Source organism: Pipistrellus hanaki (assembly GCF_964339955.1).
Source record: "Pipistrellus hanaki genome assembly, chromosome: 7".
NCBI lineage: Eukaryota > Metazoa > Chordata > Mammalia > Chiroptera > Vespertilionidae > Pipistrellus > Pipistrellus hanaki.
Window position 1 is genome coordinate 35401922 of NC_140509.1, and position 17612 is coordinate 35419533.

Below are 17612 nucleotides of genomic sequence, written 5' to 3' on the forward strand. Positions count from 1 at the left end.
CTTAATAATAAAAAATATTATTAACACATAATGAATATCTCTACTGTTTTACATGTGCCAGGTGCTGTGCGAAGAACTCTGCATTCACTATGTCATTTAATTCCTTCAGCAGCTCCATGAGGTAGAATATGATTCTATTTTGGTTTTATAGATGAGGAAACTAAGTCTTAGAGATTTAGGAACTTAGAAGCTTAGAAAGAAGTAATCTGCCCTAAATCATATCTCTAATATTAAACTGTGAAGCCAGACCAAATTGGAGAAACTCACCAACAAGTACATGAAATAATTAAATTTATACTAAAGTATAATTATATTTATACTTATTGAAAACCATTCATTCATGTATTCATTCAACAGTTACAGTACCTGTGCCAGGAGCTATGGGGATAAAAAAGATCAGAGCCATCAAAGACTTCATGCCAAAGTGGAATTAGGATTACAAAGTTAATTCAAAATTCGTAATCAATCAACTAAGGTGAGCCAACTTAGAAACTTAGTGGTCCCAGACAACTACCTTTAAAACACAAGAAGGTCATTAACAGAAAGCATAGGGACTAAGAAGTCACTGAATCTCTACTCACGAGAAGGATGGCTACTGTTCACAATCCAATCTCAACTGTAGTAACAGGCCTTGAATTTAACTTCCTCATACAGCAAAGAAAGCCGTACTTCATAGAAAGACCAATGACAAACACCTGTAGTAACAAACTAATACTCATCTTCTTAAGAATAAAAAAAAAAAAAAAAAAAAAAAAAAGCTATAACCCTCAACCATTTTTTTTTTTAAATATATTTTATTGATTTTGTACAGAGAGGAAGGGAGAGAGATAGAGAGTTAGAAACATCGATGAGAGAGAGTCATCGATCAGTTGCCTCTTGCACACCCCCTACTGGGGATATGCCCGCAACCAAGATACATGCCCTTGACCGGAATCGAACCCGGGTCCCTTCAGTCCCCAAGCCGACGCTCTATCCATTGAGCTAAACCGGTCCCGGCAACCCTCAACCATTTAAACCAACCAACTTCTGTCAGGTTTTTTTCTCCTCACTTTGGATGGACATGTATTCTGGCCAATCCTTGAAATGCTCCATAGCTCATAGCTTTTCTTGTGGCTTATTATCACTTCTTGTCATGAATTACAAATAATTGCATATGAATATAACCTACCCTGTCAGACTGAAAGATCCTTAAAATAGGGCATTTATTCACTTACTTCAAAAGGATTGATAAAAACAATAACTTTTCTGAAGTGATGGTGCCTTGCATAAAGATGATGCTCAAGAAATGTTTATTTAACGTAGAGCGAATGAATCAATATATATAAAAGCCTAAGTGACCAAATGGGCAGTTGACCAGTTGCTATGACATACACATGACCACCAGGGGGCAGACGCTCAATGCACTCCCCTGGTGGTCAGTGCACTCCCACAGTAGGAATGCCGCTCAGCCAGAAGCAGGGCTCACAGCTGGCGAGGGCAGTTGTGGCGGCATGAGCCTCTCCTGCCTCTGTGGCAGCACTACTACCAGTGGTGGCATTAGCAGGCACAGCGGGGCTTGGATGCGCAGGAGCGGTGCCCAGCTCTGGCTTGGGCTCCTCCCTGGCCAACTGCCACTTCGCGAACTGCTATATCCCAAAGGGTCCCAGATTGCGAGAGGGCATAGGCCAGGCTGAGGGACCCAACCCCACTGGTGCACAAATCTGTGTGCTGGGCATCTGGGTAAATAAATAAATAAATAAAATGAACAAAGACTGACATTTGGGAGTCTTTACTCAAATATAGACTCCATTATCAATACTAACTAAAATTCAGTAAGCACTTATGGATGGCATACTATCTGTCAGACCCTTACATATTCAGACCGGGAAACTCAATATAGCTAAGATGGCAATTCTCTCCAATTAATTTATAAATGTAATTAAATTCCCATAGAAATCACAACAGGCATTTCTGTAGAAATTTACAAGCTGCTCCTAAAATTTATATGGAAATGCGAAGGATGTAATAGCCAAAACAGTTTTGAAAAAGAAGAACAAAGTGGAGAATTGACATTATTAGATTTCAGATCTTACTATAAAACCAAGATAGTGTGGTATTAATGTAAGAATAGACATGGAGAGAATGGAACACCACTTAGAGCCCAAAAAGAAACCTTTATAGTCATGATGAATTGATTTTCAACAAAGGTACCTAGGCAAGCCAGTGGGAAAGGATTATCTTTTCAACAATTGGTGTTGGGTCAAATGGATATCCACATGTAAAAAAACATTTAAACCTTTATCTCACACTATGTCCAATATTAGCTCAAAATGGATCATAGACCTAAATATGAGATAAAAAATCTAATAAGAAAATACCTGTGGCCTTGGATTAGGCAAAGATTTAAAACTCTGCTCTTTAAAATATGTCATTAAGACAAGGTTGTTTTTTTTTTTAAAAGACACAGACTGGAAGAAAATATCTATAAATCATACATCTGATAAAGGACTTGCTTCCAGAAAATATAAAGAATTCATACAATTCAATAGTAACATAAGCAATACAATTTAAAAATGGGCAAAATATCTGAATAGACATTTCACCTAAGATATACACTGAGCTAGTAAACACAGGAAAAGATGCTCATTATCATTAGTTATTATGGGAAATCTAAATTATATTAATCAGAATGGCTAGAGCAAAAATACTAACAATACCAGGTATGAGCAAGGATATAGAGAAGCTTGTACTCTCATGCACTGATGGTACAATCACTTTGGAAAATAGTGCAGAAGTTTCTTAAATGTTAAAGACACTTTCATGCTACCACCACTTCTACCTTTTGAAAACTTCCCTAGAGAAATAAAAACATGTCCATGAAATACTTATGTAGAAGTAATCCAAACATCTATCAAATTGTGAAAAGACAAACAGAAAGTAGTATATCCACCCAATCGAGTATTATTGGGCAATAAAAAAGAATGAATACTGAGATGTGCTATAATTCAAAAACATAATGCCGAATGAAAGACACCAGATACAAAATACTACATACTGTTTGATTCCGTTTACATAAAATTTCCAGAAAAGGCAAACTTAAGGAGAGTAGATTGGTGGTTGTCTGGGACTGGGGTGGGAATAAAGACTGGCTGCAAACAACATAAAAGACTTTTTTTTTTGAGTGATAGAAATGAATTATGGTAATGTTATACAACTCTATAAATTTATTAAAAATCATTGATCTGTATACTCTGAAAAGATGACTGAACTTTATGGTAAGTATATCATAGCTCAATAAAGTTTTTTAAATATATATTTTTTATTGATTTCAGAGTGGAATGGAGAGGGAGATATAGAAACATCAATGATGAGGGAGAATCATTGACCGGCTGCCTCCTGCATGCCTCCACTGGGGATTGAGTAGGCAACCTGGCATGTGTCCTGTCCTGACCAGGAACTGAACTCTTGGTTCACAGTTTGATGTTCACTGGCTGGGTAAAGTTTTTTGTCTTTTTTTTGGTGTGTTTTTCTTTTAAAGGAAATTATACTCCAAAACACATTGCTTGAGAGTTGCATGGAGTCTCAATATCGCTCAGCCACGGGCAGAGGTATTTTCAATCTTCTATAAAAACTGCATCTCATTATTCTTAATAATATACATTTCTTTGATTTATAGTATAACTAAACATTTCATCTATTTGAGCCTGTTATTTTCTTGTAAGGAAATAACAAGGACATTTGAGACTGTCAAACTAAAACGTTTCTGCAAAAAACACTAATAACGGGCAGCCAACCAAATGGGAGATGGTATGTACAAACAGTAGCTCTGACAAAGAATTAAATTCCAAAATATATAAAGAACTCATAAAACTAAACACCAAACTAACAATCCTATAAAAAAAAAGGGGGGGGGGAGAGAACCTGAACAGAAACCTCTCCCAAGAAGACATACGGACAGCCAATAGGTGTATATGAAAAGATGTTCAACCTCACTAGCAATTAGGGACATGAAAATCAAAACTACAATGGGCTACCACCTCACACCTGTTGGAGTGGCCATTATCAACAAGGCAAGTAATAACAAGTGTTGTAGAGGTTGTGGAGAAAAGGGGACTTTCATTCACTGCTGGTGGGAATGCAGATTGGTACACCCATCATGGAAAACAGTCTGGAGATTCCTCAAAAAATTAAGAATAGAGCTACCATACAACCCAGCAATCCCTCACCTGGGTAAATACTCGAAATACTCGAAAACATGTATTTGCAAAGATATATGCACCCCTATGTTCACTGCACCATTAGTCATGGTGGCCACAACATGGAAACACCTCACGTGTCCTGCAATAGAGGATTAGATAAAGATGTGGTACATATCCACAATGGAATACTACTCAGCCATAAGAAAAGATGAAATACTGCCATTTACAATAACATGGATGGACCTTGAGAATATTTTGCTAAGTGAAATAAGTCAGAAAAAAACTCAGAACCATTTGATTTCATTCATATGGGGGATATAAAACTGAAACTCGTGAACACAAACAGCAGTGTGGTGGTGCCAGAGGGAAGGGAATGGGGAATAAAAGGGCCCTACTGTGTGGTGATGGTAGCAGATTTGACTTTGGGAGGTGGGCTCACAGTGCAATATACAGATCTTGTAACATAGTAACCCACACCTGAAACCTATATGATCGTATTAACCAATGTCACTCCAATAAATGTAATAAAATTTTTTCAATTAAAAATAAAATAGCAGCAAAAAATCGCAAACTTTTTTCCCAGTGATATCTGGTACAAATCCCCCAATTTTTCATAAATTTTAAAATTTTAACAGTTCTTTTTTTGCCATATCAAAATATTCCTTTTCATATAGTCAAATGTATCTTTATTTTTCATTTATAATCTGTTTCTGGTGATATAATCTATAGTATTATTATGAAAAATTAATCAGGAATCTTGAGTATTATTAGTTAAGCATTCCCTGTGCCAAGCCCAGCACTACTGAGACTTTCCATTAAAAAAAAAAAAACCAAAAAAACCCACAAAACCTCACCAAACCTAATTTCATATTTCAAAACAGGAGTCAGAAAGCCTTTCTCCCATCCCCTTAGCCCTTCATTTTAAGTATAAAAAAACACTAGTGTTTACATCCCAAATTCATGGAAAATCTTCTTAGGAGAGAATTTCTGATGTGATACACTAGACATCTATATATATAAAAGCCTAAGCAACTGTCAGGGTAGAACGACTGGAATGACCCGTCGCTATGATGCTCACTGACCACCAGGAGGCAGTTGCTCAACACAGGAGCTGCTCCCTGGTGATCAGTATGCTTCCATGGTGGGAACGCTGCTCGCCAGAAGCGGGCCGAGGCTGGCAAGCACAGCTGCCATGGCGGGAGCCTGTCCAGACTCGGCAGACTCCACCGCAGTACTGCAGAGCAGAGGCCCGGATAAGTGCACGCAGCATGGCGCCTGGCCCAGTTTGGGCTCTTTCCTAGCAGCCTGCCGCTTGGTGCATTGCTACATCCCCCGAGGGGTCCCAGATTGCCAGGACTTCAAGGAGAAAGAAAATTAGTACCTGGGTGCATTAGAGAGAAACTATTGTACAAACAAACAAACAAAAAAACCAACAAAGGCAGAGAACATCTTAAAAGTAATTAGAAGAAAACTAGCAGGTGGACATCCCCCGAGGGGTCCCAGCTGTGAGAGGGCACAGACTGGGCAGAGGACCACCCCCACCCTCTCACACGAAATTCATGCACTGAGTCTCTAGTTTCTAATAATTCTAGCGATGAGGAACTGAGGGGGGGGGAAGAAGGATGTGAAAATGTGTTTGCTACTGCTAATCATGCCTCCCTGGCTGATACGCTTTGTAGAACATCAGATCATCACCAGATAACGTGACCTCTGCAGACATCCATGGACATCTGACCAGAGCAGCCTGGAACTCAGTCACACAGTGTCCCACCACCACCGTAGTCCATGAATACTGTAATTTTCACTGCCATTCCACTCACCATTAATGAGTAGTAACCCATTGAGCCACCACCCATTAGGTAATAAATATATGGGAAAGTCAATTTTATTTAAATCTCACAAACTCAGAAAGAGATTAAATGTAACTGAAGAACTCTTCACTGTTGAGTGATGTACTACTAAAAGAAAAATACTACAGCAGTAATAAAAAGCCAGCTGGTTTAATGTAGTCTTCACATGCAAAGATACAGATAAAATAAAGATATGATTAAGAAATGTAAGGCCCAGCCAGCATGGCTAAGTGATTGAGCATTGGCCTATGAACCATGAGGTCACAGTTTGATTCCTGGTCAAGTCAGGGCATGTACCTAGGTTGCTGGCTCAATCCCCAGTGTGGGGCGTGCAGGAGGCAGCCAGTTTATGATTCTCACCATCTCATCATTGATGTTTCTTTCTTTCTCTCTCTCTCTCTCTCTCTCTCTCTCTCTCTGTCTCTGTCTCTCTCCCCCCCCTCTTCCTCTCTGAAATATATATATATATATATATATATATATATATATATATATATATATATATATAATTTAATGAAAAAAAGAAATGTAAGAATGTTTTACATTAATATAGATATTATGGGCTTTGAGTTGTGTGACTGGAGCCTTATCAAGTAAAGATACAATCTGAAGAGGCATTCAAATGCCTGATAACAGAATGACTGTTTTTTTCTTTGTATGTGAGTTCTACCCACATTTTCAAGACCAGCCCAAATTCAACCTTCTTTTTTTCTTTTCTTTTCTATCCTACAGCTTTTAGAACCTATACTACATATTCTAGAACATACATAAACTTAATATTATTCAATTGTTTTGTATCTGCTACTCTAGTCACCTCATTGAATTAAATATAAGCTCCATGAGAACAAACTGTGCATCCCTGTGGCATTAAAGCTCTGTGAGGATTCCAGATGTTTTCATTACTTTTAAATTTTATTATACTTTTATTCCTGATGGTTTATGCCTCTTCTTCTTCTGCAGAAGCCTAAACATGTGCTCATTAAGTAATTTTTCTTGATTTCTGGGAACAGGTTAAAAAAGAGGTCAAGATGGCAAAAAGTACTGTGAGGGCCCTTTTACAACTTATTATAATGTAGAACAGGCAGTCCTTCAGTAAAAACAACAACACCGAGAATGTAAATGTTTTGACAGTTACTCCAGCTTTGCAAATCTCCAAAAGCTATGCACGGATTATGTCCAGTTCTTTTCTTTGCACCTAGGCATGCTTTGGCCATGACTTTCCAATATAAATTCCAGTGAACTCCAGGATTCCCCGAGGCAGCTATAAAGTTTAACTGACCAAGTAGCCATGTTTAACTTGTGGCTGCTCCTGTCCCGGTCTTTGAGCTCTAGGTGCAAATGAAGACCTTTCTATTATTCAAGGAGAAGTCTGTCATCTCTGAAGAACACTCTGATGTCCTGAGGGATGATACACAGGTGCCTAATCCCAGAAGGCCTGGCTAGCTTTGTCAAGGGGTTCGCTGCCTTCCAGAGAAATAAAACAACAATCAAAAGCCAGCTCCTCTCTTGTTTTTCTTTCCTTTCCTTCTATTTCCTTAAGAGAGGTGGACGATGAGGGAAAGAAAAAGTAATGGGTTCACCAACTCTGGCTCTTGAACAACAAGGATTCTACCATGTCAGGGTCCATTAAACATAAAGCGTTTGTGCACATCGAACCTACTGTTTATCTAAATTTGTTAATAATTCTAAGGAAAGGAAATGGCACCAACTAACCCTGTAACCCATTTCTCCATGATTAGTTCCTTTGACTCTACTAGAATGCCAAGCCTTGTCATTAAAGCTCAGATAAAATGCTGAAAATGCTGACACCACTTTAATATCCTTATTTTAGTACAACAGGGATAGGAAAAATACTTTCATAAAAATTAAGTTCCAATAATGAATCTCAAGTGTTAGCACCCTCCATAAGCCATCCATCGTCTTCGGCTGGATGTATCTTGGCTTTCCTAAATTCCTCTTGACCCACCCAGCACTAAATGAAAAGAATGAGTAAATCATGTTTGAAGGTAAGAAATTTGGACCTACAGAATCTAATTAAATCTTTGGGACTAGCTACTGGTTGGTGAGACAGTGGGTGCTTCAAGTTTCTAATCCCCAGTGCAATGGTGATAGCACTCCTCAAGGAGTTCCGAGGATACAATGAGAAAGATAATGCAAGCCAACTATTCTCACAGTAAGAGGCACACAGCCTGTGCAAAATAAACTAAGATTTTTAAAAATATATTTTATTGATTTTTTACAGAGGAAGAGAGGGATAGAGAGTTAGAAACACCGATGAGAGAGAATTATCGACCAGCTGCCTCTTGCACATCCCCCACGGGGGATGTGCCTGCAACCAAGGTACATGCCCTTGACCGGAATCGAACCTGGAAAGGTCCCAGGTTCGATTCCGGTCAAGGAAGGACACATTAACTTTTTAATGTAAGTATATACACAGCAGGTCCCAGGAGACAAACCAGTTTCAGCAAACTAAAAAAAAAAATTTTTTTTTTAAAAACTGGTTTAATTAATATGTTTTTTTTTTTAAAGGAGTAGAGACAAGTTTTCATCATTTTCCATCTTGACAGACAATAAAAGCTGCTGTATTTTTTAAACTTCCATATTTTTAAGTCATGCATTCGCTTAAACACACAAACCCGTCCACAGTCTTTCACACTGACCGATAAGACAGAATATCATTTGTAATTGTGCTTCACCCTCGCTGGTGGACAGTGCTGGGAGCGTGGGCGCAGGCCGCGGGCGGAGGGTGCGGGCATTGCTCCGGAGCAGCCGCCCGCACACCTGTTTCCCCGGCGGAGGAGGAGGAGGAGGAGGCCTGCCCATCCCGCCCCGGGCCGGCGGCAGCCGCTGCGGCTCCGGAGGAGGCTGGGTGTCCGGGCCGCGCGGAAGGGGACAGATAGTCCGCCAGGAGGAGAAGATGCGACTCCGGGGACCCCGTTCCCGCTGCGCACGGAGGGCGGGCCCGCCTCCCCCGCGGTGGGTCTGGGCCGCGGGAGCGCACCGGGCGGCCGCGGGGGGTGGAGGGGTGACCCGGCCGGCGCCGCCCGCTCCCTCCCCGGCCCCGCCTCGGCGCCCGGCCTGATGACAGCGGAGTTGTACATACGGGTCCGCCGCCCGCGGGCAGGGGGGTGAGCGCTATTTTAGATGCGGCTTTCCCCCTCCCGCAGCCTCACCGCCGCCGCACGGCCCGCAGGGGAATAACCCCAACATCTGTCCGACCGATCTCTCCCCGCCTCCCTGTGCCTGCACCCGTCCCCCTCCCGCCGCTCCCCCCTCCACCCCCCGCACTAACTCCAACCCGGCCGTCTGCAGGGGAGCTCCCCTCGGGAAGGGGAAAAGCAAAACCGCCTTTGCTTCTTTCTTGCAGGAGGAGATGGAAACCATCCCCGCAGAGAATGAGTGCAACAAGAGGGGGAGCCGCGTCGCTGGGCAGAAAGTAGCATCCAGAGACCGACGGGGGCGGACGGACGGAAGGAGAGAAATGCCCACAACACGCATCGGGGAGCCAAGAGAGTCGCAATCGCCGACTTCGTTCTGCGCGCAAGCCATTGCCATGACAAGGTTTGCTGGAAGCACCATTGGAAGGCCTTATTTTTTTAAAAAATTTTTATATTTTGGTAAGACTTACCTTTCTCTTCGGCATAATGACTATGTTCGTGCAGCTAAAAAAAAAAAAAAAAAAAAAAAAAGTACAGCAACGGGCTGGACCTGCTGGGACCGCCGCTGGATGTGGCCGCCGCCGCCGCTGCTGCAGCTGCTGCTCACGCGCGGGGCACGGCCTCCCGACCTGCACCTCCGCGGCTCCCTCCGGGGGCCCTGGACTCGCCGGCCTCCCCGCTCCGCCAATCAGAAGCGCCGGCAGCTGGCCGCGAGGCCCCATTGGCTGCAGCAGCGTTCTAAATTCCACGAGGGCACGCCCACCTCTGCGCGCTTGGTAGGCGCTGTTGTAGTTTCCAATTCACAGGAAAAAAAAAAAAAAAAAAAAAAAAAAAAAAATCTGCCTGGCGACTGAGCATGCCCAGTTCTACTAGCAAGCCCCAAGCCACAGGCTCCTGGAGCTTCATTGTGTGGCTGCTCCCTCTCTGGATTGTGCCAGTGTGGGCGGACCTTCACAAGGGAGGGAAAGTATTAAGGAAGGACACATGAACTTTTTAATGTAAGTATATACACAGCCGGCACATGATACGTCTACGACTCATAAAGGCTTGTCATGAATGTTATGGGATGGAGACCTCTCAGTGTGGAAAGGTGCTCTAGTTCTGGAAATCTGGCAATCTCTAAGGATCTTGGTTTTCGCCACTAGATATCTAGTGGCATTAATCCCTAAAATTGTTTAGCTCCCTCTCCCTTCCTCTTACTAAAAATCTGTGATTACAAGAACATATATGCATCTATGCATAGCCCATGGGCACAGACAATAGTGTGGGGAAGGCCTGGGGAGGGGCGGGGGCTGGGTGGAAGGGGACAAAATGGAAGGAAATGGGGGACGTTTGCAATACTGTCTAATTTTTTAAAAATCTGTGATTATAAATCACTCACCAATCCAGGCTACTTCAAACTAGGCTTGAAGATGAATAGGATATATTGGTAGTGGAAATTTAAAAAAGAATGAACAAAGTCAGAACAGATTCTTTCATATTTGAAGCATATGTTTTCATATACATGATTTAAATATGCATAGTTTGATGTTTGATCTCAAAAGATCTGGTAGGCATAAAATGGGCATTACAAAAACACTTCCAAGCTTATTTCATGAGATCATTTTTACCCTGATACCAAAAGCCACTGCATGGCCATTTCTTTCTTAAAAAGAAAAGAGAGCTAAGACCAATATCCTTCATAAACACAGACATAAAAATCTTTAGTTTTATCAAACCCAACAACATTAAAAAAAATATTACATCCTGACCAGGGAGGTTATCCTAGTTCTTCTGAGTATATTACAAACCACTGAAATGCAAAGTTGGTTTAACATCTGAAAATCATCTAATGTAATTTACCATATTAATAGAATAAAGGAAAAAAAAAGCCAACATGATCATTTCAACAGCTGTAGGAAAACACTACTGACTGGATAAACAAAGTGTGGTAAACACATACAATGAAATACTACTCAGCACTAAAGAGGAACACAAATTTCCTACATGGATAAATGTCCAAACAAAATGTTGCCTGGAAGAAGTCAAATGCAGAAGACTATAAATTCACGTGAAATTATAGGAAAAGCAAAATTAGGCAAGGTTAGTTTCATAATTATATTAGAAGACAAAAGTTTCCATCACAGGAAAGTATATTGAAGTCTTATACTGTAAATATGACCAAATCTACTTTGGTCACACAGAGGCTGTAAATATGTATAAAACAATGTCATAAAGTAATTTAAAAAAAATATATATATATATATATATATATATATATATATATATTATTGATTTTTTTACAGAGAGGAAGAGAGAGAGAGTTAGAAACATCGATGAGAGAGAATCATCGATCAGCTGCATCTTGCACATCCCCCACGGGGATGTGCCCGCAACCAAGGTACATGCCCTTGACTGGAATCGAATCTGGGACCCTTTAATCCACAGACCGACGCACTATCCATGGAGCCAAACCGGTTTCTGCCATAAAGTAATTTAATGCTTGATTTTTTCCTTGTTAATTTCAGAATAGTTCATTGGTATCCTAGCAAACTTCAGAAGTGATCAATGACTTTCTTTTTTTATACTATCTCAAGGAACCTGTGGATTTTTATATATTTGATGTATTTCAACCTATTGTCATTATTGCTATTTTTTTTTTAATGCTCATATTGCCCCAATTCGAGAACCTTTTCAAACTAGTGCTTATAGATTCTTTGCTTTCAGTGGATTGCAATATACTCAAAAGAACTGGGATAAAATCAGTTCTTTCCTCTAAAACTGGATAGAAGCTTCAAGGTTAATAATTTTATGTAAAAAACATATTTATAATAAAGTTGCCTTAGAAGAGAATAAATTTGCAAAGTTCTTGATGGTTTAAAAAAAAAAGCCATTGGATACATGTTTTAAAAATAAGATGTATATGGGAAGGAAACTAATAGCAAGTGAAATCTGGGTTGAATTGTTGTTTTTCTTTAGTTATTTTTATTGATTTTTAGTAAGAGAAAAGGAGAGGGAGAGAGAGAAATACCAATGTGAGAAGGGAACATGGATGAGCAACCCTCTACCCGGGATGAGTCCCCAACCAACATATGTCCTAACCGGGAATAGAACCAGCAACCTTTTGGTGCACAGGACGACACCCAACCAATCAGCCAGGGATTTTTGTTTTTCTTTATGGAGATAAAAAGGTGTCAAGACAAAAATGGAGCTAGGGTGAGTTTTTTTCCTTCTGTGATGAAAAGTGACTCATGAAATTGGCTTCTTTGTATTTTTCAAGAATAGACCCAATCAACAGCAGAGAAAATTGTGAATGCTTTTACTGCACATAGGAAAGTTGGCTGCAATGAAAATGAAGCTTGCTAGCTGGATAAAGAAAGTTGATTGTGAGGATCTTGGGTCATTTGAGTCTCTTAGTTCATTTACACATGATGGAAATCAGAACTTTAGCTGTAAAATAAATAAGAACATCGATTCTCTTTCCTTTGAAGTGGATTGCACCTGCCTGAGCTGGACACTAAGGAATGAAGGGTTCTCCCTGCACCTTCAGTAGCCTTCAAGGTCTAGGAAAAGAGGTGCAGACCTCTCTGGCAGCCCTGAAGGGAAGAGGAATAGGCAAAGAGAATGGTTTGGTGGGTAACTGGAATTACAGGTTAGGCGGTAAAAGAAAAATGAGACTGCCACATGCAAGACAGTGAGGAGGCCAGCCTGGTAGGAAGTAAAGACTCGTTTGTTATCAGTACATTCCGCCGAGCATTTTTCCTGCTTTGATATATCAACTCTAAGACCGAAGTCTTCTCTACAGGATGTGGATACCCAAGAGAGACAATGGATGGGTGAAGGGAGTTACTGCCTGAGGAAGAAAGAAGGACAAAATCGTGAGCAAGCTTCTTTTCCAATTCCAAGTCCTCTCCCCTTCTTTCCTACTCCAAGGGGCTAGAATCCCACACCTACCTCAGCAGTTTTCAAACAGCAGGACAAAATCATTTATGCAATCCTGACTATCATTAAGGAAGGTGGGGGAGAGAAAGACAGAAACAAGAGAGAGAGAAGAAAAGGCAGAACACAGAAAGAATCAGAGTGCATTTCACTTGGTAAAGGTAAGTAGTGTCTTATAAAATGTTTCCATTTGTCCATACATTCCCACATAAACATATACCACACATAAATACATGCATGTAGTGTGTTTGTTGTATATTTTGTAGATTGTGACTTGAAATGTACTTTTAGGATGGGTTAGTGCACAAACTTTAAAGCTACTGCATAGCCCTAATGAATCTTCTGACTCTTTGGGGCTCCATCAGTATGTTCCTCAGAAGAAAGGTCCTTAATCTTCAAATCTTGAAAGGAAATTAAAAAAAAAAAATGTTTTATTGATTTTTTTACAGAGAGGAAGAGAGAGGGATAGAGAGTTAGAAACATCGATGAAAAAGAATCATCATCGATCAGCTGCCTCTTGCACAACCTCTACCAGGGATATGCCCACAACCAATGTACATGCCCTTGACCAGAATTGAGCCTGGGACCTTCCAGTCCACAGGCAGATGCTCTCTCCACTGAGCCAAACCAGTTTTGGCTTGAAAGGAAATTTTGAAAGGAAATGATCACTTGCGAATCACCTCCTCTTGATTTGTCCCTTCTTCTCTTTCAAGGAGGCTCACTTGGGATTTTGCTCTAAGTAATGGCAAATTACTGGAGAAGTCAGATTTAGAATCTATATACTGTTGCTCTGACAGGTGTTACTCTTCAGTAAACAGGCCAGAGGTGAATAAGATTAGGAGTGTAACAAAACAACAGCAAAAACAAAAGGTGGCAAAAGAATATTCTATTTTATTTTGCCAAATCTCTGATTGGATGATGACTTTTGAAGAATCCACTTTTTTTTTTTTTTTTTTTTTTTTTTTTTTACAAATTCATTAGGACAGTATAAGAGCCACCCATCCAAAATCACAGGAGCTGCCTGATAATAATTCAGAGTCTCTATGGCTGGACCTAGGAATCCGCATTTCAAACATGTGGGTGTTTTTTATACTAGAATTTGAGAATTCTGGAAGAGGCTTTAGCTCTCAACAAATATTTGCTGAATGCTGGTTCTTCAATTCTAGTGATGTATATCTGCGAAAGCCCATTGATTTCTTAGCTCACTTTCAAAGCGGGAGCACAGTTCTGTGGGTGAAACTCCCACAGACCTCACTTTGTGCTTGTGCTTTATCTCTTCCTAATTCCAGTTTTGCTTGGCACTGTCTGCTTCCTTCACATTCTTCTTCCTCTTCTCAACTTGCAAGGACCCTGAAGGGTGATTAAAAACCGCACACCTCAGATCTCTACAATGGCACCCCCTCCCATCTTCCCAGGCAGCACTGCAGTGGCTCCAGGAGCCCCTGGCAAGATTACATTCCCTGGCCCTGCAGCCTCAGTAGGAACCTAACCTGCCCAAACCCCACAGGCCACACCCTCTCAGGCTTTATTATTTCGGTGGCTGTACAAACAGTCCTTGTCATTGCGTTAATGGTAAGGGGGACCAGGGTGTCCCATGATCTTCCAACAGGAACCCAGTTTTTGTCTTTCCCAGCTTTCAATCAGATTGCATCCGTGTGCAGATTCTTTATCTCAAGTAGGTTTTCCACAGATTTCCCACCCCCCAGTCCTTTTGAGGTTCAATCAGTCCCTGTGTTATTTATGTCTCCTTCTTGTTGCTGATGTTCAAAGACACAGGACTGTAATTAATTTGCTTTTTGTAGCTCCAAATAACTACTTGGGGATGAATTAGCCATGAACCAGGGATTGGGCTACATTTGGTCACTCATCCCTTTCTGCCAGGTTGTTAGCAAGTCCGGTGCCAAAAGCACCCGTGATTAAGGAGGCAGAAGAGAAGGGAGGGACTTCCTCAGGTTCAAGGTGAGGACACAGTAAGGTCAGGGCATCTCATCCCCTTCGGGGAAAAGCCCAAGCTGCAAGGTACCGAAGACCAGTTAGGTGTTGCTCCAGATTCTCAGTCTGAGGAATACACTCTTGCAGATAGCTGCCATTGCCAGCTCCCTCTCCCACGGACCACACTCTGCCCTCTAAGCCAGGGGACTTGGCTCCCCGTTTCTGATTCTTTTGCCTTTTCTTCAAACCTCAGAATTCCTGAGAGCTTATAAGAAACATCCAGCGCCCCGTCCTGTCATCATTCACAGCAGGCCTGCCCTTCAGGGCAGAGAGGACTGTTTCCTTTTCTCAATGAAAGCAGAAAGAGAACAGAAAAATCCAGGCTTGGGGAAATGAGAACCAGACAAATCATTCTGGAAAATGCCATATAACAATTAGAGATAATTTTTGGCTTAGCTTAGTTAATAACTATTATGAATCTCAAGCACTAGGTCGGAGTTAATGCAGGCAATAAAATGAGTTTTGCCAGGCCATAATGAATTCTAGACACAAGGCAATAGATACTTACTCCAGAGTGGAAAATTAGCCTGAAAATGCGCCATGATCTTTAAGTCTGCTGCTAAGCACAGTGGGTTTTTGTTTTGTTTTGTTATTGTTGTGGTTTTTAAGCATGGGATCATGCTATTCCCACAGAAAATATTATTTTGTCCCTCTCTCATTTCTATTCCTACTTCCACTCTTTAGAATCTTTAGTAAATGGTTTTTTTTGTTTGTTTTCTGAATAATCTGATTTGCCTCTTTATATGTAAAAAAGCAAGTTTAAACTATTTTTTAAATAAATGCTTATAAAAAAGCCTTAGATTTGTAGTCCTAAGGCTTGAATTCAAATCCCAAGTCACTGTGCTATAATCAAATTACCTAACCTTTCGAACCCTGTTTCCTTGTAAAATGAAGGTAATAATGTTGATCTGAGGCAGACACTGCTGGTTACCTGCCAGTGTTCACACTAGCTTTCTTCCTCACGGACAGAATTCTGATTCTGGCAACAGTCCTGGCCCAAAACAAAACACAGACTTTAGCTCCCCAGCTCCTCAGGCAGAGAGAGGTTCTATGTGACACTGTTCTGGAGAATGAGATGTGTGTGTAGAAGTCACAAGGTATCCAGAATAAGCAGCACCTATAAAAGGGGCAGACCCTGCCCTGCAGCTGCCTTCTGCCTTTGTTCTTTCCCTTCTTCCTTCCTGGAAGTTGATAATAATGTCTGGAAGTAGAACAGCTAAGTTGTGCCTATGAGGATAGAGGCTACAAGATTAGGGGAAAGAGCTGAAAACCAGGCATCTCAGTCCCTGTACTGGCCCTGGATTACCCAGCTCCAGCCTAATTATTACGTATGAAAAATGAACACCATGTGTGATGAAGGCGCTGTAGGTGAGTGTCTGTGACATGCAGCTGAACGCAATCCTTAACGGACACACTACCTCACAGGATTGGTGTGAAATTGATGGTGACAAACTAGGGGATTGCGCATATGCCTGAAGCATAGTGCTTAATATATTTTGTTTGAAGAAAGTACTTTATATTTCCCCATGAATTATAAAAGAGAACGCAGGAAAATTTTTACTTTTCCTGAATCCCTAAGGTCCTGATTAGGAACATTTAGTGTAAGCCTTTTAAAATTAAAATAAGCGGGGATAAAATATTAGATACAAGTATTACAGTTGCTATAGAATGCGCTGCATCATATGTGGCCTATTACTGCACAGAAAGGGAGGAACATGTTGGTTTTTGGTTCAACTCCATCTTTGCTGTAGTGTTTCTCTCTGTACTGCAGATGCTGGAGCCCACTGTAACTAGGGTTCTGGGCATGATTGGACTTGGCCAGTTGTATGCACTAGCATGAGATTTGGAAAGTAAAAATTAAGAGGAGGACACATTTATTTATTTTTATTTTTTGTTAATCCTCAACCAAGGATATTTTCCCATAGATTTTTAGAGAAAGTAGAAGGGAGGGGAAGAAGCACAGAGAGCGAAACATCGATGTGAGAGAGACACTCTGATTGGTTGCCTCCCACAGGAGCCCTGACAGGGGCTAGGAAACAAGCCTGCAGTTGGGGTATATGCCCTTGACTGTAATCGAACCCAGGACCCTTTAGTCCATGGGCTGACACTCTGTCTGCTGAGCCAGAATGTGATGGGAGGAGACCACAGTTAGCTATGTCTGCTGGGTCTGGTGTTTTCTGTTTTCCTACAACAATGTCAGCGGAGGCACCAGCTTTGTGGGTTTGGAGGGGCAGGACTCCCTGTATCCACTCCGCAGACATAGGCTGTAGCAGAAGTGATGTGGCCTGGAACTGGCAGCAATGGTGCCCTCCTGATTGAGACTGATTTTATTCTCCTGGAGTGCTGGCACTGGTGGGCTCCTGATTGCCAAAGAGGCACAGCTCCTTTTGATGACTTGGTTCTGGGGTGTGACTTTTGGAGACTTTCTGAAAGCTTGACCTCGAGTCTATTTATTTATAACTCCCAACCATCCAGAAGCCATTGAATCCTTGAGCCTGTCTCTTCCTCCTTAAATT

General features: G+C 41.3%; 1 protein-coding gene across 4 annotated transcripts in view; it reads right to left on the minus strand.

The window, feature by feature from the left end:
- The window catches only part of HMGN3 (high mobility group nucleosomal binding domain 3), a 30925-nt gene extending 21076 nt beyond the window's left edge, over window positions 1-9849 (minus strand). Inside the window, exon 1 of one of the 4 annotated variants that reach the window (XM_084889493.1) lies at window positions 9657-9849. In XM_084889493.1, coding sequence (XP_084745619.1) covers window positions 9657-9671 — 15 coding nt within the window. In that variant the 5' untranslated portion in view covers window positions 9672-9849. The remainder of the gene's footprint in view (window positions 1-9656) is intronic. The other 3 variants (XM_084889494.1, XM_084889496.1, XM_084889495.1) reach the window with 3 other exon arrangements.
- Between the last annotated feature and the right edge of the window lie 7763 nt (window positions 9850-17612).